Raw genomic sequence first — 25,975 nt, 5'->3', positions numbered from 1 at the left:
GAAATGACATACATTCTAATTCCTCTCTGTGTAACATTTCAAGGCAACTGAACCAAAGCTTTCACCCAGCTGGAACCCAAAAATCAATTATGAGCCCCATCCACAATTAACAAGGAACTTGCCAGAAATTACTCCTTCTGATCCTGTACAGATCAGTAAGCTGATTGGTAGAATTGAATTGAGCCTAACATTAAAGCAAAATGAAGTACTTCCTGGAGCTAAGGTTAGTCATGCTTTCCTGATGTTTAAATTAATAGTCACGTAAGACTTTATTTTTTTCTACTGCATGACAACAACAAAAAAGGCAGAGTAACAATACTTTTTGTTTTAGGTTCTTTCATTCAGAATCAATACATATCCCTAATAAGACAGCTTTACAGTGGCTAGCTGGTCTGTTCTCAGGATTTGTAATAAAAGGCAGGAAAAATGTACAAATGTTTTCTGTTAACAAGTACATAACTGTTAGGGTATTTTTCTACTTATATGAATAAGTATGTAAGTCCAGTTTGGGTTTGTGGGTCTATTATTTATTTCTTTATTTAGTAGAGAGGTGCATTATCTACTTTGGCATTCTCCTGCTACTTCGATTCAAAGTGAACACTAAAGGGAATCGCAAAACAACAAATTAAAATTATATTTCAAGGTACAAGAAATGCACTGACATCTCTTAAAGGAGAATTCCTGTGTTGTGGAGACAAACTGAATTCATATATTGCAGTGACTCTTGCGAAAATAGTTTTGTTTTCATGATACTCCTGCTGCTTTGTAGATCCATTTTTTTTTTTCCTTGTAGCACTATGACTGACTTTGCCTATGTACGTATGGAATGTTTAAATGACTGATTAAAAACACTTAAGTTTTAAAAAGATATAATTACAACATTGCTTACTGAGGCTACAGCACTGCAGCATTATAAAGCTCTTGTGAATGCCTCAACTGTTGAATTTTTACATTAAAATTAATAGCAATCAAATAATAATGCCAAATTTAAGTGCCACCATTTAAAATAGTCTTTTATTTGACTTAAAGAAGAAACAAAGCAATTGAAAATAGGAGTGCTTTTTTAAAAAATTAAAAAAAAAAAAGGTGAGTATATAAGTAAACTTGTATAACTATATGTTCTCTGATATTAAAATAATGTTTTAACAATTGTAGGATTGCAAGGAAATACTGTTTTACCATGTTATCTTCCATGAACTGCAGGGGGCACCTCTGCTTCAGTGCTTGGAGCACCTTCTCCACTCCTTTGACCTTGGGTTTTGCACAATTTTTTCTCACAACTTTCTTTTCTTTCTCAGACTGTGTAGCATTTTGCCTTTTCTTAAGTATATTTTCACAAAAGTGAAAACCTTTGCTGATGGGCTCAGCTGTGTCCTGAGGAGAGTCTGATACAGGAGCCAGCCCTTGCAGCACCTGGCTCCTTTTCACAGAGGACACCCCTGCAGCATACCCTGCTACCAGATCTTTGTCACTGACACACAATAAAATGAGTAATAATCATGAGTGGACCAATGTCTAAGAGTGTAGGAATCTAGAACTGACAAATCTGGGCAAGTTGTTAAGATAAACTTACCTTGAGTAGATCTTCCGAGGTAAGTGGCTTGCTTTGTTGTGTCAAAGCAATGAGACATTTAAAAATACCCCCACTCTGTTGCAAGAAAGTATTTAAGTCTATTAATCTCTACAATAAAGAGTAGTTCTGAGGAGAACTTCCACAGCTTTTAAAATCTACTTCAGAAGATGTTGATTTCAGTATTTTGTAATTTGTATGTAATACTAACTTTATACTGTTGGTTGCTTTTAAAAATGCTGAGCAAGCAAAACTACTAGCATTCTTTAATTTCCCTATTGTATGATCTGTATTTAAGGAAGTAAATTGTGGGTGGCAAATCTGTGTTCGTTTTGCCAAGCTACAGATTGGTTGCAGTACATAATTACAAGTTCTGGGTGTTTAGAAGATAAAAATTTTACTGAAATGGCTGTATGCTGTACAGCAGGAAAATCTACTATCAAAATCATTGAGACTTTAGAAGGAAAACTGTGTTCATGATTTTGTGTTTTTCCTTTCTTTAGTTGGATGTGGATGGGCAGATAGACTCTATACATCTATTTTTGTCACCCAGGCAAGTGCATCTTCTATTGGACATGGTAGCAGCTATTGCTGGACCAGGCAAGTGAACATCCTGTAAAATATTAAATGGGTTTATGTGGACAGAAATGAAGATTTACAAGATAAACAAGTTTCTTTACTGGAAAAGAGCATGTGTGGTGATAGATTATCCTTTTCTGTTTGATTTTAGCAAAAAGCTCTGTAGCTGCTCTGTGTAGTACTGTGATACAGTTTGTATTCAGTTGCAGATTGTTGGTTATGAAAATGTAGACAATAAAATAAATTGGGAGAGTAGAATGGAACAGTTGGGGAAATGATAGTTGAAAATGGTCAGAAAGCCAGAACAGTTTTTGTTCTTATAGCTTCTATCTGACCAGATGAGTTTAGCAATCCAGTTTGTTCTCTGTACTGTGCTTTGGAATCAGGCACCGAAAACATCTAATAGATGATGCTTGAGGAAAAATTTGTCTGTATTTGCTAAGTAATCAACAAGCAGTATTTAGAACATTGCAATAACAGGCTAAGAATGTTTATTTTTGTTGTTGCTTTTTGTTTTCCGTGTGTTCCTGATGTAACAATGCTTACTATTTGGATAGACAGTTAGTTGTCTTTTTGAGAAGATTTGTCAAATCCTTGCTGCAAGCTTAATAGTCTTCTGATGATGCTAATATTTTTCTTTTACTTTGTTAATTGGTTTTGGCTAAATGAAAAAGCATTCCCATTTGTATCATCTTAAAACCTGATATTTTTGTAATTCTTTAGTAGTAAAATCTGCATATGACCATAAAATACTCCAGAGTTGCAAGTAATGCTAAAGAGTAAATTTGGTTGTGTGTGTGTGTGTGTATTTGAATAATACATATGCACGCATACCCCAGCTCCAACAGCTAGTTAATTTTCAGATTTGGTTCTGAATTTTTTTATAAATATTGGTAAGAAAATAACAGTGCATTTTGAATTTTTTACTTTTCTTCTTAAATTCAGAAAGCCTAAGCAGGATAGAATTGTCTAATAAAGATAGAAAGAACCGGCCAATGCAGCAGGAAGATGAGTATCGAATTCAGATGGAACTGAAACGTTATTTAAGAAAAGAGTCTTTATCTGCAGGAGCCTCATCTGAACAGAGCTTCTATGAGACAGAGACAGCCAGAACGCCTTCTAGTCGTGGCAAGTATAAAAGTGATACAACGTAGCAGAAAGCCCATTATTAGACTATATGGAGAGATTATATAAAATAGCTGTTGAGCTTTTATTCTTGGCAGATTAATATCAAAGTAGCTTTAATGTAGAATTATTCTAAGCCATTAGTTACAATGCTGAGTAAAAATGAATATCAGGCTCAGTGAGGTTAAGCTAGGCTTCATTTGAAAGAGTTTAGTAATCTGTATGCACATTTAATATGTGCAACATGGTAAATGTATGTGAACTGTAACATCAACACATTGAGGAAATGAAATGCAGAATGAAAAACAGTTCAGTTGTTCTTGTGTTTACATTTTTATTTGCATTATTATTTTAGGTGTTTTTTATTTGAGATTTAGTATATTAATTTGTCAAAAGAGTGTATGAGCTTAAAGAAATAACGTCAACTTGAATATGAAGTCAAATGTTCTGTTTTCTAATATTTTTAAGATTATTAACTTGGAGCTCCTGTAGATAATATTTGTTTGACTGTTCTGTATAGCTGTTGCTATACAGAACTTAAAAATGCATTTCTTTTTAAAATAATCCTTTTTCATTAGAGAATAATTCTTTAATACGTGTGATTCTCGTTAGAGGAAGAAGTTTTCTTTTCAATGGCTGAAATGGACATGTCTCACAGCCTTTCCTCCCTTCCACCTCTTGGAGACCCTCCAACTATGGATCTAGACTTGTCTTTAACCAGTACATATACAAACACACCAGCAGGATCTCCACTGAGCACAACAGTGGTATGTATAGTATTAGCTATATTTGAAATCTTCTTGAAATCAACCTTTTTTTTCCTCTTTTATTTCTTTGTGTTGTATTAATATTCTTTGCATTATCAAGAGCTGTAGCAAAACTAGGGTAATTGAATGTGTTAACTAGTATGTTTGTGTCTGAGGACAGGCCAGACATTGTTCAAGAACTTCACTAAGGCAGTGAAGGTGTTCAGATCTGACAGTTTTTCCTTGAAGGATATAGAAACTGTATTGGAAAGATTCTCATCCATTTGGCTACTGAGACAGGAAATGGAATGTATTTGTTTTCACTTGCTTTATTATGTAGAAAACTTACAAAAGATCCATTTGTTTTTGTAACTGAATATTTGGGTTTTCTTTTATTATGGACTACATTAGTGATGGCAATAAAAATAAAAAGCAGAAAATCATTGTATTAATTCCTGGTATGAGAAAAATGTTGATATCTCTGTCTTTTCAAAATTTGTTAGCTGCCTAATGTTTAGTTAAAACAGTGGAAAACATATGGTTTTTACAGAGAAACAGGAGAATATATTTTGAGTGACAGACCAAGTATATCCAGGTTTACAAATATGTGGTAAAGGCTATCATAAAATTAAGAAGTATAACTTAAAGTAAAGCATACCTGCTTAATTCACTTGAGTTTTAACAGGCCATGAAATGATATGCTATTGATTGTTTTTGTACAGATTTCTTTGTTACTTTGCCTTTATTTGCTAGATCTAATACACATATTCACACATACATGTGGATTGCTCTGAAAATAATGCCTCCTATTTATTTCCATGGAAACTACAACATACACAAAAAGCACAATAACACTCTGTGATGGAGACTGTTCTTGTCTAACACTGTTCTTCCATGTAATCACCATTAGCTGTGCCTTTTCACCAGCCATGAATAAGAGCCTGCATGCAGCATTTGTAAGAATGAGCACCAGTGGAGGTGACCCACTCTTTCACAACTGCTGTGACAGTGTCATTGCTAGGAAAATGTTGTCCCTGCAGTGCATCTTTCGTCAGTGTGCACAGATGGAAGTCAGAAGGTGCCTAATGGACGTTGTAGGACAGTTCAACCATGATTGGCAGTGTGCTCCACAGTCTTCAGACTGACATGAGGCATGATGTTATTGTGTTGCAAGAGAAAGGTTGTCTTTTTCTCTGGCCTGACCCTGGAAATTTGATCCTTCAGTTTAGTTAGCATTGTGATATAGCGGTCAGAGTTTGTTTTTTTTTTTTTTTTTTTTTCTTTTGTCTAGGTTCCAGGAAATCCAGAAGGATCACCCCTTTCCTGCCCCAAAAGACCATGCACATCACTTTATTCACTGTGTCTTGCACTTTTTCTTTGATGGGGACTTCATGTCACCACTACATGGACTGCCATTTTGACTCTGTTTTGTAGAGTTGACACTGCATCTCATACCAGTAATCATGCGATCCAGGAAACCTTCAGCCTCATGTTGGCTCAGCGAGTCCTGATAAACTTGCATACAATGTTCTTTCTGTTCCAGAATGAGCACTTGTGGGACCGAAATATTAGTAACCTCACGTTCCAACGTTGCCACTCTCATTTCCAATGGACTGAAGCTGATGTTAAGCTCTGTACACATTCCCTGTTCATAATCTGCTGATCTGCTGATTTGTGCGGATGAGCTGATTGAGACACTCTTCATTTCATAATGTGACTGTACATGGCTATCCGAAACATGGCTTGTCATTCACATTGCTGCCAACTACTGCAGAAACACAACAGCCACCTTATTGCTGTGCTCACATCCACTCTTTGGTTTCCACAAATGTTCAGCAAGCATTGATGAACATCAGTGGGTGCAATTTTTTCTTCATGGAGGAACTCAGTTTCACACCTTTGCTTCTTGTCAGATGCCTTTTTGTCAGATTACCCCTCTGCTGACATCTGTTGCTTGGCAACAATGGAATATTAATGGAAAAGTTCAGCTTCTGTTGTTTTACTTCCAACATTCACCTCTGACAGTGTGGGCTAATGTAATAACATAAGAGGCATTACTTTTGGAACAGCCACCTTTTTATTCATATATATATATATATATATACACATACATACATACACATCTATTTAGCAAACTTAAGATCATACATATTTTTGTTTTAGCTTCAACCAACCTGGGGTGATTTTCTTGATCGTAACAAACAAGAATTACAGCCTCCAAGAGGTTCTTCACTTGCAGCCAATGTGGTTCACCAGGCTTCCTTAAGGAGGACGTGTAAGTAAAAATGCTGATTTGCATTCTGCTCCCTAGATGATACTGGAAATAAACTTTGATTGGTAAAAAATGAAAATAAAAAGTAAGATGATGATATGAATTTGTTGTTTACACAAACTTAATTTTATATTTCAGCTATTCCATCCAGATCTGTTTCTGTGGATGAATCCAGACCTGAGCTTCTTTTTAGACTCACAGTGGGAACTTTCTCAGTGTCTGTACTTCATATTGACCCTTTACCTCCACCTGAAAGTTCACTGAACCATAACCCTTTGACACCAATGGCTCGAGATTTCTTTGCCCGAATAGAAAAGATTGAGCCAGTTAAGTTTGCAACTGAAGATTTTCTGTCCTTCCGAGAAGTATTTTCAGAAGCTTGTTCTCATGATCACCTTAGGTATAACTTTGCTTATTTATAAACCAATTAAATACATATGTATCTGTTAAGTAAGCTTGAATAAACAATAAAATTTATATCCATTGGGCTTGCTACTTAACTGAACGTTAGACTGTTCATTTCAAAATAGCGTTACGTTTTGACACCTTTTGTCTAAGACTACTGCTATTTTTATTTAAAAAAAAAAACATAAGAGAAGTGCATAAACAATGAAGTGAGCCTAGCTCCCTTCTATTACAGATCGATTGAACTAGGTACAGTTTCTTCTGCAGAAAGCCATGGAATCGGGATCGTTACGTAAAAGATTTCTTTAAAAATAGTTATATTTTTAGGACCATCTTGATTGCAAAAGAAAGATTCTGTTTTGTGAAACTTATTTTTTTACTTACTGCAAAATACAAATTCAGTACGGTTAAGAAGATCCTACTTCAGAAACAATTGTTTTTTTGTCCAGAACTTTTCATTGTCCCAGCGCAGTCTGATATACAGAACATTTAGGAGAGAAAATATATTTTCTTAATATATGGCTCTAATCTAAGCTTTCTTAGGTGTCAGACTTTGTCTAAATAAGGATGTTAGATTTCTAGCTTTTCTTGAATTACATGTTAAGTTAGATGTCTGAAGTGGTTGTAATGAATTTCTGAACATTAATCATTGCTGAACATGTGATGTGAAATCCTTTCATTATGTTGCTGAAGCAATAAGTAGAAAAATCATTTTAAGTTACAAATTTTAACAGTTTTAATGATGTTTAAAAGATCTGCAGTGATACTTTTTTCCCATGCTGGAAGCTTGACTTTTCTTAATTTTATTGTTTCATGCTAATTTCTGTAACTCGTAATTTTTATAATTCAGATTTATAGGTACTGGCATCAGAGTGTCCTATGAACAAAGACAAAGGTCTACTTCTCGAAGTTTTAGTACGGATTTATCCATTGGGAATATGGAGCTTCTGGAATGCCTTTTCTCTACGGACTCTCATTCCATTCAGCCTCACTATACAGAGGTAAAAAAATAAATAAATAAAAAATTGGGCATCTCCCCAGAAAATATAAATTATGTAATTGAAAATGCTAGACTTTAAAATAGTTTCAGTATTTATGTAAAAAGTTGATACGTACTGTGGTTTTAAGATGTGTCTTATACTTGTTTTAAGATCAGATGTTGAACCAGACTGCTGTCATATCTGTCAAAAGTGGTATTAATTAGCCAGACTTCACTGGTTTACTTCTCTTTCAAATATGCTTAACTCAGTTTGGGAATTAGAGTAAGCATTTTCCAAACACTAACTCATGGAGTTAAGGAATGGGGAAGTTTCTTTACATGATGACTATTGTTCCAGCTCTTTTAATGATGAGAAGCATCTAATAAAGTGAGCAAAGGGATTAAGTGGTTGGGCCAAGGCTCTATTCATTGACTTGAATCCAGTATTACATGCTGTCTTTTCTAGTAAAAATATCATAAATGTCTTCACCTATGGCAACTCTTCTTCTTATCCATTAATTGTCTTGACTATTATTTTAAAGCTGCTGACATTTCATTCTGAAGAAGAAAATGATTCTCATGCTCTGCCATGCCTTCAGCTTCACTACAAGCATTCAGACAATAGAGGACCTCAGGTAAGGAGAGATATGGAAAACACCATGTTTCTGCATAATAGCCTTTGTCTAGATCTGTTTATTTTTGCAAGAAGATATCTTGTACAACTGAGAGTACTTAACATATAATTATTTGCTTCATTATATTGTTTTTAAGGATTTTAGTACTTTTTCTCTTTCTTTTCAGGGTAGTCAAGGCAGACTTAGTTCTATTCCGCAGAAAGCAGAGTTACAAATAAAGTTAAGTCCAGTGTTTTGTGAGCTGGATATTAGTATTGTGGACAGATTAAATTCCTTGCTTCAACCACAGAAACTAACTACAGTGGAGATGATGGCATCTCACATGTATACTTCATACAACAAACACATAAATCTGGTAAGTTAAAAATGAAATTTATTAAGAAACATGCTGAATCTTTGCAACAGGAAGACAGGTCAGTTTTCTAACCTTTGGGATTTTTTTGTTGGTTTATAAGTTCAGATAAAGAACAGAAGCTGTCTGATTTGGATATTTGTTTTAGATTCAGTGATTGCATGTGTGATAACAAGACCTAAAAACTATGTTATCTTCTTCATAAACTGTGTAAGTGCACAGCTTCTTGAGACAAACAGAGCCGGACGAAAAGGGGAAATCTTGAATGATTGCTAATTTCAAATCTGTTCTATCATGCCTTTTAGAAGCAGTAACTGTTGCTTACAGTTTTACATATGTATTGAAATTTTAAGTTGTCAGCCCAGTTTTCTGTACTGTGCCATATCCACTTTTGGCGCAGGTAATAGAAGGGATGGGCAACAGATGCATTACCTTGTAGTGATTGAGGGCAAACAGAAGTTGCAGCTTGTTAATCTTGGTTCAAGATGTCAGAAGGATTAATATTAGTATATTTAGCATAAGAATGTTTAACTTGAAGGTTCTTTTTTAAGTTACATAACAGAGGTTTAATCCAACTAACTGATTTTTTCACAAGAAAAAATACTGTCAAAGGATTTTATTGCTTCATTGATTACAGAACAATTAGTTTTCAAAACATAATTAAGAGAGTCCAGATATCAGTGAATGAAATTTTGCTAATTGTATAGAAAATGTAAAAGATATTAACAACTTTTGTTGATACAGTTATGTTCTGAAAATTTGAGTCTTTTCATTGATGGTCAACAGGAAGCCATCCTCAGGGAAGTCTTGAATGAGACATGTCAGTGACAGGAGCTGGAACCCAGGACATACTGAAAGGGGCAGCCATGCATGCTGGTAGTTCTTGGCTTCTCAACAGTAGCGTTGCATTTATTAAATCTTTGAGTAATGGTTTTATCAAGGTCACTTGACTAATTCAGCCTAAAGAAGAGAAGACTGAAGGGCAGGTGCTGATCTCTAGTGACAGCAGCAAGACTCAAGGAAATAGCAAGGAGCTGTGTCGGGGGAGGGTCAGATTGAGATTCTTCACCAGAGGGTAGTGAGCATGGAACAGGCTCCTCAGGACAGCGGTCACAGCACTGAGCTGCTGTGAGTCGAATAAATGTTTGGATAGCACTCTCAAACATAGGATTTGAATTTTGGGTGATTTTGTATGGAGATGGGGGTTGGACTCAGTGGTCCTTGTGGTCTTCCCACTTGGGATATTCTGTGCTTCTATTGTACCTCCTAACTGCTGCTGAGTATGGTTTGGTACTCTTACTCTAATTTGAAGGGAAAAACTAGCCATTTATCAAAGATTGCTACCTCTGTTGTAAGTACTTGACTTAAAATTAAGGTTTTTAACAGTATCAGTAATAGAAGAATAACCTAAAAAGTAATAATGATTGGTCCTTTATCTATCTTGTGTGATACATGAAACTGAGCTGGTTTTTTTTTTAAGAGTATTACAGGGAAAGCTTTCTCCATAGTTATTTTTAGCATTATTTTCTCTAAAACAGATTTCTTTTATTTTTAACTTTTTCTGTTTATTCATTTTAGCATAAAGCATTCACTGAAGTTTTTCTGGACGATTCACATACTCCTGCAAATTGTAGAGTTTCAGTTCAAGTCACTGCCCCTGCATTAAATTTGTCTGTTCGCTTCCCAATACCTGACCTGCGGTCAGATCAGGAAAGAGGACCATGGTTTAAGAAGTCACTTCAGAAAGAGATTCTTCATCTTGAGTTTACAGATACAGAGTTTAAAACAGAGTTTGTAGGAGGCTCAACTCCAGAACAAGTTAAATTAGAACTTACTTTTAAAGAGCTTACTGGTAAGTGTGTTCACATTGTGTTTGAATATTCTTTTTTATTATTATTTTTTACCAGAAATTACACAGTTGACACAAAGGTCTTCCATTAAGGATTAGTAATTACTTCTCTCCTGTTGATGGACTACCTTTCCATCTCCTTTTTGGAGCAGATATCTGTCCTGCACTGTAATGTTCTGTGCTAGATATTAGCATAAGTCAATTAATACAAAGAGGAGATGAGGATAATGTACATGCGTGCAGTGCTTGAGAACTGAGCTAATATTTCTGTTATTCTCTGTCATGTTGTCTTGTGTCTGTTTTCTGTTTAGTATTTTCCTGGGATCTCTCATTATTTTAGGCTAAATTTTGTAGATAATATGGGAGCAAAATGAGAAATCTCAGTTCTAGTTTAAAAATATAGTGAATTATGGTGTCCTAAATAGTTGCCATTAAGAAAACGGTAATACTCTTATGACTGAAGTATCTTATAAAGTAAGAAGATAGAAACCAAACTGCTTTCAAATTGCAAAAGTTGACATTTATTTTTTTTGTGGAAAGGAAGAGAAAATGCACAAAGATGTCTTGTGTACAGCTTGGATAGGTTCACCTATTGGACTCCAAGCTGAGAAGAAGGTGACCTTGATTTAGTAGCTGTCATTATTTTCATGAATTTTTCTGCTGTCTTTCTCTGTTCAGATTATTACCTGCATCCTGTAGTTAGCAGTTGTAATTCCTGAGTCAACTTTTTTTCTACTATATTTTTCTGTTTAGGTTCATTTGAAGAAGATAAAACACAAGCGCCAGTAAAATTTTTTCAAGTGTCTGGCGGTGTTGATGGAGATATAACATCATCAGACAACTTTGATTGGCCTCGGTAAAATAATGTTTTATTTTTCAGTGTAGATAGTTAGTATTTTTGAAGTACTGCTGTTGCTGAAATTTTAACGCTGACTACTTGTGTGGCAAATGCTTTAAAATTAATTGTGAAGAAAGAACGTGAAAAGAACCCAAGAATTTAAGAAAATTCTGTGTTTATCATCAAGAAGGTCCTAATGGATAATGTTTTCTGGATAGGTTTGGGTAAATTTCAGTTCAAGGTGATCTTGAAGGAGAGTTGAAACTTTGTCCAGTCTAATTTGTCACTTTACATTTTCCCTTTTACACTGAAGACTGAATACAGAACAACCATAAAGAAAACCATAGATTTTTATCTTAAAATATTAATAAACTGATACAAAGCTGTAACAACAATAAGAATACTTATGTTTTGAGTGTTATTGTAACTTGTTAGGCAACACAATGCCTCAGTTACTGAACAGAATCACCTAATGCTGCTTAAAAAGGTGATTTTAGAATTTGCTACGTATATTTTTGCCACAATTTTCAAGTGGCTTTTTGACAGTATTTCTGCATGGAATTTTTTTCCAGGTTTTTTTGTTTTTTGGTGGTATGATGATAGAAATAAAATATTCTATAACAATTTGTACTCATAATGTACAGAAAGCATGCAGAGCATTAGTTTGTCTGTTTGTTTCTAATAGCTGCTGGTGTCAAGATGATAAAAACATTATTTGGCGAAAGCTTTTTCTTAGGTCACCTAATGGTTGCTTGATAGAGTTGAAAATAACAGATATTAAACTTTTGGCCTGGTGATTCTTTCTATATTTGTGCCTTTAAGTTTGGTGTTTTTTCTCAGTGTGTCACTCCCTCTAAAATGTTCCTGCTGATAAAAGAGCCCTGATCATTGACTTGCTAAGTCCACTTATTCTTACTGGTTTAATAGTAGTAGTCGTTTAACGTGTCTATGCAGTAATATAAAAATTCTTGGTGTCTCTAATGGCTTGTTCTGCATAACATCTCCAACATCAGGATTGTATTGAAAATAAACCCTCTGGCTGTGCACTCCATTCTGGAAAGGATAGCAGCTGAGGAGGAGGAAGGAGATGGTAATTTTCAAGAGGAAGAAGAAGGAGGACCTCATTCTTTGAAAGATGTTTGTGATATTAGAAGACCAGAGCCTTCTCCTTTTTCTTCTCGTAGAGTCATGTTTGAAAATGAAGAGGTACTTTGACATTTTATTATTGCATTGTGCTAATAGTAGATAAAATTAATCTATTCTCACACTTAGATCTTCTCACTTACATGCATCTTCTGATCCTCAGTTGTTTGTTTTTATTTTCACTGTGGGGTTTGTTTTGTTTTTCTTTCAGATGGTGATGCCAGGAGATGTAGTTGAAATGACTGAGTTTCAGGATAAAACAATTAACAATTCTCATTATGTACTGGAGCTCATGTTACCAAACATTCACTTAACATTACCAAACAAAGGCTTTTATGAAAAACTTTACAACAGGCAAGTATGATAATTGTTTTACTTAGTTATCATTGCCTATACTTTTAGTTCTGTATTAATTGTTGATGAAAACATTTAAATGAGTAACTACAGCTGGAATTCATTTGAATGGTTTACTAAGAATATCAAGTACTTTGTGAAATGCGTTTCACTTGTGAGTTAACTTCAGGGGCACTATCATATGTCCGATTGTTGTTATAAGAGTCAGTTGCTGAAAAAATATGTAGCAGATTTTGTGAACAAGGGATAAAGTTAAATAGACTTTTTCTTTCAGTGAAAAACTTATTCTGATATTTGTTCACAATGCTTCGTTCTGCCCTAATATTTCTGAATTCTCCTTTATAAATAATCACCATACTTCAAAAACTGTTCAGTACATTTTTTCCCTTTTAATTCAGTGACTTTCCTCTTAAAAAATTAAGAGTTCGTAAGACAGGGGTGAAACTCTAACAGTACATTTTTATTTTTGTTATTTTAAGTCTTACAGAGGCTAATGAGGGAAAGTGAACTTGACTTAAATCCTGATTCCCATCACTGTTTCTGCTAGTTGTTCCTAATCTGCAGAGGGGGGGTAAAAAGCAACTCAACTAGGTTATATCAATTAAAGAATAACTATTATGCTACATGTCACCTATATGAAGAAAGATAATGATTTCTGCTATCCTGTATTGGCCATTATTTCTCTTCCAAGGTTGCAATGCTTAGACTTTCATTGAATGCTCAGGTTATTGAATGTACAAGTTGTGTTCCACTAATAGACACAGATTCATGTAAAATCAAAGTAAATAATGTTTCCTGCAACTTCATTTTGAAATTGATGTGGTCAAAATAGTATTTTTCCTCCTCAATACATTTATCCAACATACAATTACTAGAGATTTTTGTGTCACTATTAATGCTATAATATGCCAGATGCATATAATTATGGAGGAAAAAATATTCTCAATATTTATAGCTTTTATTTCTGGAAATATTCTTTCTTGTTCTCCTGAACTTTCTCCTCTTTGTTTATGAAATCTGATATATTAAATCTGTGAAGGAGATAGTGCTTTATTCATTTTATACTTATTGGGAATTTAGTATTTTAGATAATGATAATACTATATTTCTTTCTAGAATCAGCAATGATTTGCTGTTGTGGGAACCAACCGCTCCATCTCCTGTAGAAACGTTTGAAAACCTTTCTTATGGTGTTGGACTATCTGTGGCCAGTCAACTCATCAATACTTTCAGTAAAGACAGCTTCAGTCAATTCAAATCTGCAGTTAATTATGGTAATGCACGTAATAGATCCTCTTGAACTATTGTGATACAAAGGCTGAAGTGGTTGAAGTTATGATGATGATACTGGAAAGAACATGCAAATTTGTAAGAAAGAAAGTTTTTTAAACTGAGTGGAAAAAATGTAGATTGCTTTTCAATCAAGTAAAAATAAGTGAAATTAAATTGCACCACATGGATAAACAATGAGTTATTGGCATAACTAGAAAGTTATTTTATCTCTGTTTTATCTCTTAGATGATGAGAGTGGATCTGAAGAGGAAACACTACAATATTATTCCACTGTTGATCCAAATTATCGTTCACGCAGAAGGAAAAAGCTTGACTCTCAGAATAAACATTCACAAAGCTTTCTATCTGTTCTGCTAAATGTCACGCATGGATTAGTGTCGATATTCACAGATGTAAAGGTAAGGTGCTGAGGGTGGAAAATTACACAAAATCAAACGTAGAAAGTTTTTTGGTTTTGGCCATTATACACTTTTGTACAATATGTTCCATCTTCTTGAAGGAACAAGTGTGTGTAACAGGAACTCTGTAATCATCTAACATTCTACATACTATAATGTAACTAGATTGTAAAGTGATATAATGTTTTAGCAATTTTTTTAAATTTATTTCAACATTGGAGAATAACAAAATGCAAGCAGAAAAATGATGCTAGTAGCAAGTGTTGGGTTAGTCTGAGCTATCTAACTCAGCATATCATTTCTGCTCTTCCTTTAGCAGGATGATGGAAAAACACTAGAAGGAAAATATGGAGAATTCTGGTTGGAATTCAACAATGGTTCACTTTTTAGTGTGACTAAATATGAAGGTTTTGAAGATAGACACTACGTTTGTCTCCATTCTAGCAGCCTCAATTTGTATCATCAAGGTAGGGTTGGGATGGAGGTGGCTGTGGGAGCTAAATTTTAAGGAGATATTCTTGCATTTCTTCAGGAGAAGGAAATGCTGCTATTCCCACCCTTCCTCCTGCTTTTTCCTCTCCAGTAGTGTTTCACTTGATTGTAAACCATGGGTAATGCTCCTAAGATACTGCAGTGATGCAGCTGTTTAGTTCAGACTTTTCCTGTCAACTGCTAGTCTCTAAAGATTTTTTTGGTCCTCTTATACATGTTAGCTCTACGATTTGTTCTTTGTTATGAATGTAGGCACTTGTACATGGTACTAGATACTTAGTTTAAAAAGATTCTGGTCACGAAAGAAACAACAAAAAAAAACAAACAAAAATGTCACAAAACTATAGTTAGATTAAAGATTTTAGCTATAACCATGTTTTTAAATATTGCATCACCTGTAACCTTCCTTTTGCAATTTGTGGTTCTAAGTGTTTATGTCTGACTTTATTTGGTGGTAATGAAAGGATTTAAAAGGCATGAAGAAAAAAAAAGGATTTTCCTTAACGCTTCAATAGTAGTAGCTTTGAACCACAGTGTAACTCATTACACAATTTCTGCAGGTATGGTGGATGGGGCCGTCCCTTCATCTGAAATACGACTACCCAGCACAATACGTCCCCATTGGTTAGAACCTACTATTTGTTTTTCGGAAGAAGATGGTCTTAGTAGGACATCCTCAGATGGTGTGGGAGAGAACTGCCCAAATATGCTGACTGTTGCGGTCAAAATCCAATCAGATAAAATAGAGAGCAATACAAAGGTTTGTGTTTTTAAGTTTGTGCTTTTATTTATGTCAGTGTATATGGGAACATTTAGATTACAATTTACAGATGAAGAAACCATGACTTATGAGCCACTTTTCCTTTAATTTTGTTAAAATCAGATTTTCTTGGGTGAATTGTGAATTTTATTTATCAGCACAATGTAGTAATTCTTCCAGTGCTTTACTTTGCTGATCTCATTATATACTTGCTGTCCAACTGACCTTTTTGTGTTTTAACTTGGTTGAGTTAATCTGGTATCAAACCAGGCAAAACAAATATGAAGAGTTAAAAGTTATTCCGATCAGCTTACTGACAGTGTTGTCTATTGCATAGCCTTTGCTTGCTTGTTTGATGCAGCTCTCTGGTAAATGTGTTGGCTTCAACAGTAGCATTCATTAGCATGGCTAAAGGATGACCTGTTGGCCAGCATAATGGTGACAAACAGGTTGGTAGAGTTATCTAGGGAGGGAAGAAATACGCATAGCAGCAGAATGTCACTGTGGCTCAGTTGACTCAGGTTTAAATACACTGTAATATGGAACTCCACTGGGTTAGTACTCCTTTTAACTCCTGGTGAAGCTCAGAAGAAATGAATGAATAGCCTTTCTACCGCCACTAGAAAATTGATAATAATTTTCAGATTATTCCATTGCAACAAATACTAGATTATATTAAACAAGGTTTCTGTTTTGGGAAACAGATTTTTTTTGTTTTGTTTAATCCTGATCCAGTCCTTCCATTTTTAGAGAATTCTGCTTAGAAAATTTAGAGTCAATTTTGTGAGAACAATGATGAACACTTTATTATCTAGATCTCAATCATTTGCATGTATTTCATGTAAACTAATTTGTGCAGCTTTCTTGTACAGGAATTTCTAGTTGCTGTTGGGCTAAGAGGAGCTACCCTTCAACACAGAGTGTTGCCTTCAGGTCTAAGCTGGCATGAACAGGTCAGATTTCTGGTGTTTTCTCAACTGCATTTTCAACTTCGGTCTCATTATTTTATGACAATTGCTTCAAATTTGACACTAAACCTTAGATTTTTTTGTATTAGCTTTTGTCCTACTTTTTTACCCTTTTGAAAGATGATTTCAGATTAAAATTCAGTAATCCATTAATTTCTTGCCCTTTTCATTATGGAAGTACATTAATAATCCTTGACTTAAATAAACAATGGGGAAAAAAAAAAGCCCCCAAACAAACCCAACAAAAACCTCGCTAAACCATGACAGACAAGTAGCTGCTTTGGATTCTGTAGATCAGTCTCTTCCACACCTTTAAGTCTACGCGTTAATTTGTTACGTTTTTTGCCGAGTTTACATTCAGTGCTCTCCTCACATACTGGGTAAGCGCTTTCAAATATTTGAGCTTAATTCACTATCTGTTCCTTCCAGTAATAATAAATAAAATGTTTTATTATCATATTTGTTACAGATTTTCTCTTTTGTAATGCATTATTGTTTGTTAAATTAGCAGATGCTGAAGAATTATAATGATACATTTATGATTTTTAGATTTTATATTTTTTGAATATTTCTGATGAGCCTGTTTTGGGATATAATCCTCCAGCAACAGTTACAACTTTTCATGTCCATCTGTGGAGCTGTGCTCTTGATTACAGGTAAATAAAATGCAAATCTGTGTCATTTGGTGGCACTGCAACAATATATTTCTTCATTTTAAACGTTCTAATTTGCATATTGTTAATAACATGTGTTTGTTTGGAAAAAGTGCTAAAGAGAAATATGATAAACTCTAAGCAATCTAAAGTAAGATAAGCACTTGTCTAGGATGGAGAAGACTTAGCTGTTTCTAAATGTATAAATATATAAAGTAAAAGTTTATCAGTGAAAAATAAAAATTATTACGTAATACACGTTTTATATAATAAGTAACACTTCTTAATTGAAAAAAAAATATTTTTCCGTTTGTTGCTAGGCCTGTGTATTTGCCAGTCAGATCTCTACTTACTGTTGAAACTTTCAGCATTTCCAGCAGCGTTGCAGTTGATAAATCCTATTCTACTCTCAGGTATAATTTAAGTGCTTGTGAAACATGGGATCTTCTGTGAAACTTGTAATGCCTGTTTGCTGTTTGATCTGTGAAGCATTCACATTGTGTAAATGATCACACTGGTGAACTGTATCTTTGAAATATACTCTGTTCATGTGTAATCATTCTTTTTTCTTAGGCTAAACACATTACTTTTTGCTGGTTGTTAATGAAAGCAATCCAACAAATTCTGCAATTTTTAATAAGTGGAAAGCTGGAAAAACGATGTTGTATTTTCTTAATTATCAGCACTTCATGTTTCATCAAGATTTATTATGTGTAGATGTTCTATTAGTTAACAAAATATTTGGGGATTGTTGGCCATATTTAGTATGTTGATAACAATGAAATTTTTCTATGCTAAATATTGTTTCTTTTCCATGTCTGATGAATTTTGTAGCATTTCTTTGTTGTGTTTATTTCATCTAGTGTTTTTTTGTTTGTTTTGGTTTACTGATGTTCTAGGGTGATTTTAGATGAAGCTGCTTTGCATCTGTCTGACAAGTGCAACACTGTTATGGTAAACCTCCATAGAGGTAAGGATTTAATCAGTTCTTGAATTTCTCATCATAGAATCACAAGGTTGGAAATGACCAACAAGATCATCTAGTCCAACTGTCCTCCTATCACCATTACTGCTACTAAACCATATCTCGTAGCACATGTTAGAGCCTTATAGGAATATTCAGCATATATTAAGATTATTGAAGGTCTGAGAAGATGAGTAGTGGCTTGTTAGATATGAAATGAGCAGTTCAGTACTGAAGGAAATATGATTGTTTTAGTTTAGATTTGTAGTTGTAGAAGCATGTCAGAGAAGCTCTTTTCATGAGTTACGTATTCTCAGTAGTTGAACTTAAAAGTTGTTGTATGGCTTGGAATTCTAGGCAGTCTTATCAGAAAAACATCAGCTATTCTACTCTGTTTTATACAGTAAAAACTGTTAGAATTGAGAAACTTGAAGGAATATTAAAAAAAAAATTGGAGAAGCAATGAACAAATGAGTGTATTTAGCTTAGTTGAGAGATCTATAGTGAAGAACAGAATAAAGGCATGCGTACGGTGTTTAAACAAAGAAGTGGGGAAGTGAGCTGTTCTTGGTGCTGAAAGATGGGAACAGTATTAAAATGTCCTCTCTCTTACTTCAACAGTAAGCACCTAGAATGCTTAGTCACCCAGTTTCTGTGTGCCTCTGGCTCTAACTTAAGTGAATAAGATAAGGATAAATTTCTAATAGATTGCACTGCACATAGATAGTGTTTCTAGAGATAATGTACTGGAAAAAGTTTGGCAAAATGTTCCGTTTTAATACTTTAACAACCAAAAATAAAAAAAGGAAGTTGTTCTTTTCATTTTTATTTTTTTTTTTTAATTTTTTATGCATTGTCCTTCAGATTATGTTCGTGTTATGGATATGGGCCTGCTGGAACTAACTATTACAACAGTAAAATCTGATTCAGATGGGGAAAGGGTAAGTATTTAACCACAAATAAAATCTAAAATAATCAGGACTGACTTGTGATTTATAAATTACTTTATTATATTTAGAATCAAGTATTCTTCTTTTTACTTTTTTTAGTTCTGTTTGACTAGTTACTAATTTTAAATTATCTATGTCTAGAATCTATTTTTATGGAACTTTAGATTGATTTTAAGACTACTCTTAAGTGTGTCTTCTTGTTATCCAGACTAAACCACGTTTTGAGCTGCACTGTTCCAGTGATGTAATCCATATTCGCACCTGCTCTGATTCATGTGCTGCACTAATGAATCTTATACAGTATATTGCGAGTTATGGTGATTTACATCCTCCAAGTAAAACAGAGATTAAGTGTGGAGTTAACAAGCCAAAAATGAAGGTATAAAAATCACAAAATAACATTGATGTAACTAGCTGTATACTTTCTGGTAATCTGTTTTAGTTTTAATGTCTACATTCTTTCTCCAGAGAACATGAGAAATGCTGCAAAAAATTAGCTTGTGTCTGACTCAAAAATATTCGAGAGTAAAATGTTACCTTTAGTTTATTTTTTTTTCCTGTCTTGATCACTACTAGATTGTTGTAAATGTTTTCTGCTGTTTACTTAATGTACCAAACTCATATATATAACAAAGAAAAAAGAAATTCTAGGACATATATGAGGTGTCCAAGTGCTGTAATGATGTAAGTATCCCAAATCATAGTCTTTTGTTCTGTTTTATGAATCACGTAGTGGCATTTCAATTGATAATTTATGAAATTGTCTGACTTTTGATGATGTTTAACTGCTGTGTTTCAGGACACGCTAGCAAAATCTTATTTAGCATGATATTGCCATTATTTTTAAATATGACTATATATGATTTGTTGTCTATAGGTGGAGACATTTAGCCAGCCCTCTTCTCATGGGCCACTGCTTGCTGAATCAGAGCAACAGATATTACGGGATTTGATGAGTGATGCTATGGAGGAAATTGAGACTCATCAGACTTCTGCTGTGAAGATAGAGCCTAATGGTAAGAATCTGTTGGGGCCGTAAATAAATATGAAGTGCAGCGTTTCTCTAAAGAAAGTTGAATCAAAAGTTTTGTGTATATTGAGACACTGCAGAAATAATCGCGGCATGCTTTTTATGTCTGAAGTCTTTTAATGATCAGGTACTAAATTCTCACTGTTAATAACAGTAATGTAAAAGTAATTCAAGATCATAATCAGATACACATTACTTAAATACTGGCAATAGCAAGGAAAGCATCAGATTTTGCGCGTTTCTATCAAAGACCCTTGATTGTCAAAGTAAGTTAGCATGGGTGTAAGCTATGTGTGTTCTGTGGTGTGGAGGAATCAGAAACCACTATTCTCTGTACAGAGGTAGGTCAGGAGGATGGTACACTTTCAAGTCACAAAAAAAACTTGGAGCCATGAGGAAACCTTTTAATTAGCAGACATAACATGGTAATTGATTTAAATACAGAATTATGGCTTCTACATCCTGATTGCAGCTAAATCCAGGTTTAATTTGGCTAAGGATTTTCTACTACAAATAGTGATAATATTTATTTCCACAGTTGAAGGTAAGCTGTTGGTGAGATACTGAAAGTTGTTGATACTGTCATCTTGTTACTAGAACGAGGTGATGTTTTGTATCTATGTGATATTTTTACAAATACTTTATCTTTAAAATCATCTCTGCTAGTAACTACTTATGAATATATTGTAATTGTTTTAATTGTATAGTAGACTAATTTTTTTGAAAATATCTCCAACTTCTATCAGCTTCTCTTGATACTGCAATTAAAGTAAAAAGTTTCATTTAAATACTGCATTATTTTGTTGGTGTTTTGTAAAGACTTTTCCAATGAAGCATGTTTTTTCTCTGCTCCCAGGAGTTTTGGATGACAGATCTCAAACTCAGGAACCATCCTGCTCAGATCTCTTCCTGTTTCCAGATGAGAGTGGAAATGTCTCACAAGATCCGAGTCCCACTTACACTTCATTCACTCATCATCTGATAAATGAAACCGTGGGAGATGTTCCTGCAGAAAGTGATGATTTCTGCATTCTTTTTGCACCAAAAGCTGCTGTTTCTGTAAGAAGTTTTGAGAATTACTTAAAAAAAAAAACAAAAACAACCATATGAGCTATATGTAAACAGAGTTAGAAGGTTTTGTGAGTGCACAAAAATAATTATTATTGTGAAAGACGTTTATGCTTTGTTATCATTGGAAATATATGCAGCTATTTTTAGATAGATCAAGTTTTTCTATATCTCAAGAAAATGTTGTTGTGTGAGCTGAATATTATGTCAAAAGCTTATACATTTTATTTGTGATTAATTATTGCCATTGGGCTTACAATAAAAGCATAGTTTACAAAGAAGTTGTAAGAAAAATACAATACTTAAAAGATGTGCAAAGTTATTGTCTTCTAAGATTTTATTCATTTTTCTCATGGACCAAGCTTTCAGTAGTCTTGTGAGCGTAAGATCCTTACCAGACACAGAAAAGCTTGTGTGCCATGTCACTCCGCTATCTGTCCACTGCATTAAAAGATTTGAAACACTATACTCAAACTGTCTGAAAACAGTTTCTGTTCACATTCTTCATATAATCTCTGGTTGTATTCTGCTTAATAAACATAGCTAGTTTCAGGTTCCTGATCAGTAGTATTTGCCCAGTTATCTTTGAAGTTGTCTGTTTTCAGTAGTGCTTTATAATAGTAGACCTGTGTTCGTCACGTACACATGGAGTATGTGGTTTCCCTACCACCAGAATGTTTTGTTTTATTTTCAGTTTGGAATTCATTATTCTTAACTTATGCTCAGCTTCTGATTTATTCTTATGTGTTTTTTGGGTTTTGTTACTTTATACATATCATTCCTAAACCAAACCTGTGTTGTATAACCTTCAGAAAACAGTATAGAACAGTCTCTTTTCATAGGAAGAAAATAAACATTTTAGTAAGGAATGTGTATTTTCTTCTTTATGTTCTTTATTTTTATGTACATTTTTAGGAGAAAGAAGAAGAACCAGTAATAAAAAAACTGGTTGATGATGCAATTCTGATAAAGGAAAATCATTTCAGTCAACCTGTGAAAAAAACAGATGCAAGCAAAGCTCCCCTTCATTTTCCTGTTCCTCTGGTACGCTACATTGTGAAGGAAATCTCTCTTATTTGGCATCTTTATGGTGGAAGGGATTTTGGGTCTGCACCACCAACATCTCCAGCTAAAAGTTTTGTGTAAGTACTTGACATACTTCTGAACATCAGTACATTTTAATTTGAGATTGCATAGTAAGATTTACCTTAAGTTGGCCTCTGTTACTCCTTTGCTCCTTCCACACAAGAAGTGTGCTTACTCAGTATCTCAGTATACGTTTCCAATGTCTTAACCTGAACAATCTGGATTTTTGTTGTGGCATTTGATTTATTAATTTATTTTGAGAGTGGAGTAATGCTTTTGCTTTTAAGTGTTATATGAAAAATATAATTTCCTAAGTAAGTGGAGCTTAAGGCGTATAAGAGACTATTGCTATAGTAGCAGGGGCCTAATTTGAAGGAAGTCTTGTAAGCTAAAGATGAGTTAGTGTTATCATGGACAAAATTTATGAAAGTTAATTTGATAGGAAACATACAGCTAAGCATTCCATGCCAATGTGTGTTACTTAGTAATAGAATGGAATTTTTTGGTTAACGTTAACTTCAAGTCTCTGTTCACAGTGAGATGGCTTCAAGTTAGTTGAGAAAAGTGTTTTGTTTTTTTTTCTTTTTTCTCCCACAGAAGTCCCCATAGTTCTCCTTCTCATACACCCACAAGACACGGAAGGAGTACGGCTTGTGGGGGAAGAGGGAGAAACCCAGACTTCCTCATGGAAATACAGTTAAGCAAGGTGAATGACAAAAATCTTCTGCCATGGCTGTGAAAATATATTACATGCTATACTGGTTTAATAGCAGCTTTCCATTTGAATTGAGTAGGCTTTCTTCCAGTAGCATCTGTCTACATCTAAGGAATTACATTGAAAGTGGTAGATTTGGAACTGATTGACAAGAAATGTATTTGTTGTTCTGACAGACTGTTGCTTATTTGTTGACTGAACATGTTTTTAAAGATGGAAGATACTTAATATAATACATTAAAATTTGTTTTCACTGTGTTGTACAACTGCTCTATTTTTCTGTCCTCAGTTTTCCTCTGAATTAGTGCACCTATTATGAAAATAAAAATTTGTGAAATAGTTGAGATGTAGATCCATTGGGACATCTATTGATAACTGGGTTTTAAATAACATCCAGTTATATCATAATATTATTAGTGTGTTTTCCATAACGTTATTTATCACCCTTTAAGAATAATTATATTGCTGTAGTTTTTAAGCCTGTAGTTAGAAACTACATGCATGATTCAGATGCTGTGAAGAGCACTGACAAAGAGTTAACCAAATATCATGTTAAATGAATCAATAGCAGAAACTTTAGTTAAGCTTTTTTCAAGCACTTCTATGAGGGTGAAAGGTTCTACATAAATCTGAATGCCATTTAAAATCTGTGGGTGCTTCTATGACTTAAAATTCATTATGTGGCTGTTTGCAAGAAATACCTGATTCTGAATTTATCCTGTTCTAGACAGAACATTGCATTGCAGTACAAAAGAGGAAAACAGGATGAGTTTAATATTCCATGTGTGGAAGTGTGTTCCTTAGTTTGCAGGTGTTTAAAGAGTAAATATTCAATATTAGTACTCAGACATAGGGTTCCGTTTTTTTTGTTTGTTTGTTTTATTTTGTTTTATTGTTTGTACTTTTTAATTTTGTATGAGGCTGCGTAAGAACTCATAGAGTCATAGAATGGCCTGGATTGAAAAGGACCACAATGATCATCTAGTTTCAACCGCCCTGCTGTGTGCTGGGTCACCAACCACCAGACCATCCAGCATGGCCTTGAATGCTTCCAGGGGTGGGTGGGGCATCCACAACCTAAAATGAAGAAACTGCTATTAAAACCAAGAAGTTTCTTAGTAGTATTTATGACCAACTTATGTTTTCCATTTCATCTCAAGATTTATTATGTGTATTTCAGAACAGGGCACTTTATTCAGTATTTCTTAAAATGTCAGTACGCGGCCAGTTGAACACTGTTCAACTTGCTATGTGTGGCCTACCTCATTGCAGAAAAGGAGGGGATTTAAGACAAGTCATGATTTGTAGGTAACCACAGGTCTTTGAGAATCACATCAAGAGGTGAAGAAAAAGAAATTCAGAACTGCATAGAATTTAGGAAGGGTAAGTCGTCATAATTTGTCAGGTCTAACGTTGAACAGTGGATGATTTAAAAAGGAAACTGAGACTGGAAGAAGCTACTTGAGAAGTCTGTTTGAAAGGGAAGAAACGAAGTGTAGAATTGCTAGTTTGCATGGTCTGCACTTCTATACACTGAAAGGAAGTAAAGCAACAGGGTGGAGTCCATACTAAAATGAAAAGCAAAACTTGTTCTTCATTTTATACTGCTTACTATTTGACCTGGCTTGAATCTGCATCCTAAAATACAAATATTTTACACAAATATGAATGGAAAGATTTATATTAGGCGTATTTAAAATAGTGAATTGAGTTTTTAGGATTTCTTAAGGATGAGTTTGTGACTTTTTTTGTCCGTTTATTTGTTTTTAGTAATGTTCTTTTTAAAATTTATTTATCACTGAAATGGATTGTGCTGTATTCTTTCATGTTTTAAAAGGTGAAATTCCAGCATGAAGTATACCCCCAAAGTGGTGCAGAAGGCGAATCTGGTCTGTTGGAACAACCAGTGTCACGGCAGATTTTTATTGTTCAAGACTTGGAGATCAGAGATCGTTTAGCTACATCACAGATGAATAAATTTCTCTATCTATACTGTAGCAAGGAGATGCCCAGAAAAGCACATTCAAACATGGTACTGTTATGGAATGTTTTAATTCATTTATAACTACAGAAGCTGAACTGTATTTGTGGAAGTTATATGCAGTTACTGATGTTTCAAAAAGAGGAACGTGAGTGTGCTCACGGAGCAATGGAAATGATTATTGTTATTTTTCTTGACTCCTCGTGAATACTAAAACTCCTTAAAAAATCACTGTCAACATTAGTATGTCAGATTAATTTTCCATTTTTCTTTAGAAGGTACATGTGCAGGACTGCATTAGTAGCTTTCAGATTTTTATTCTGAACAAGCTTCTACTTCTTAGCATATTCTTAGACTTCACTACGCATACAGATTTGTAGTTTTGATATATTCTAGACTTATTGGTTTTATAACTTATAAATATTTTTCAAATTTTCTTATTATTAATGTTGTTAAAAAATGAAATTGAAGTAATTGCTCAACACTAGATTTATAAATGGCACATTAAATCAAATTAGTATAGAGGTTTAAAGATAAACATTTGTCCTACTTAGTGTTCTGAAATGTAATAATTGTGAAGGTTACTACTTTTTATTTACCTTGTTTATTCCTCAGTTAACAGTTAAAGCGTTACATGTCCGACCAGAGTCTGGCAGATCCCCACAGGAATGTTGTTTACGTGTTTCATTAATGCCACTTCGCCTCAATATTGACCAGGTTGGTTGTGCTCATGCAAAAATATTGATTTTTTTTATTTTTTTTTTTTAAAC

General features: G+C 34.2%; 1 protein-coding gene across 1 annotated transcript in view; it reads left to right on the top strand.

Moving 5' to 3' along the window:
- The window catches only part of ATG2B (autophagy related 2B), a 33,263-nt gene extending 7,290 nt beyond the window's left edge, over positions 1-25,973 (top strand). Inside the window, exons 6-34 of the mRNA XM_010711893.1 lie at positions 44-223; positions 2,074-2,170; positions 3,095-3,277; positions 3,887-4,041; positions 6,184-6,295; positions 6,431-6,692; positions 7,548-7,698; positions 8,219-8,311; positions 8,478-8,666; positions 10,242-10,515; positions 11,266-11,368; positions 12,364-12,556; positions 12,705-12,847; positions 13,964-14,121; positions 14,366-14,538; positions 14,855-15,005; positions 15,591-15,790; positions 16,663-16,743; positions 17,308-17,414; positions 17,732-17,824; positions 18,311-18,381; positions 19,240-19,316; positions 19,534-19,704; positions 20,203-20,341; positions 21,212-21,414; positions 22,339-22,565; positions 23,107-23,215; positions 25,062-25,256; positions 25,821-25,973. Of these exons, the coding sequence (XP_010710195.1) occupies positions 44-223; positions 2,074-2,170; positions 3,095-3,277; positions 3,887-4,041; positions 6,184-6,295; positions 6,431-6,692; positions 7,548-7,698; positions 8,219-8,311; positions 8,478-8,666; positions 10,242-10,515; positions 11,266-11,368; positions 12,364-12,556; positions 12,705-12,847; positions 13,964-14,121; positions 14,366-14,538; positions 14,855-15,005; positions 15,591-15,790; positions 16,663-16,743; positions 17,308-17,414; positions 17,732-17,824; positions 18,311-18,381; positions 19,240-19,316; positions 19,534-19,704; positions 20,203-20,341; positions 21,212-21,414; positions 22,339-22,565; positions 23,107-23,215; positions 25,062-25,256; positions 25,821-25,973 (4,443 nt within the window). The remainder of the gene's footprint in view (positions 1-43; positions 224-2,073; positions 2,171-3,094; positions 3,278-3,886; positions 4,042-6,183; positions 6,296-6,430; positions 6,693-7,547; positions 7,699-8,218; positions 8,312-8,477; positions 8,667-10,241; positions 10,516-11,265; positions 11,369-12,363; positions 12,557-12,704; positions 12,848-13,963; positions 14,122-14,365; positions 14,539-14,854; positions 15,006-15,590; positions 15,791-16,662; positions 16,744-17,307; positions 17,415-17,731; positions 17,825-18,310; positions 18,382-19,239; positions 19,317-19,533; positions 19,705-20,202; positions 20,342-21,211; positions 21,415-22,338; positions 22,566-23,106; positions 23,216-25,061; positions 25,257-25,820) is intronic.
- The last annotated feature ends 2 nt before the right edge of the window (positions 25,974-25,975 follow it).

Source organism: Meleagris gallopavo, chromosome 5, assembly GCF_000146605.3.
Source record: "Meleagris gallopavo isolate NT-WF06-2002-E0010 breed Aviagen turkey brand Nicholas breeding stock chromosome 5, Turkey_5.1, whole genome shotgun sequence".
NCBI lineage: Eukaryota > Metazoa > Chordata > Aves > Galliformes > Phasianidae > Meleagris > Meleagris gallopavo.
Note: the sequence above shows the minus strand (reverse complement) of the source record. Positions and strands in the feature narration are given on the sequence as shown.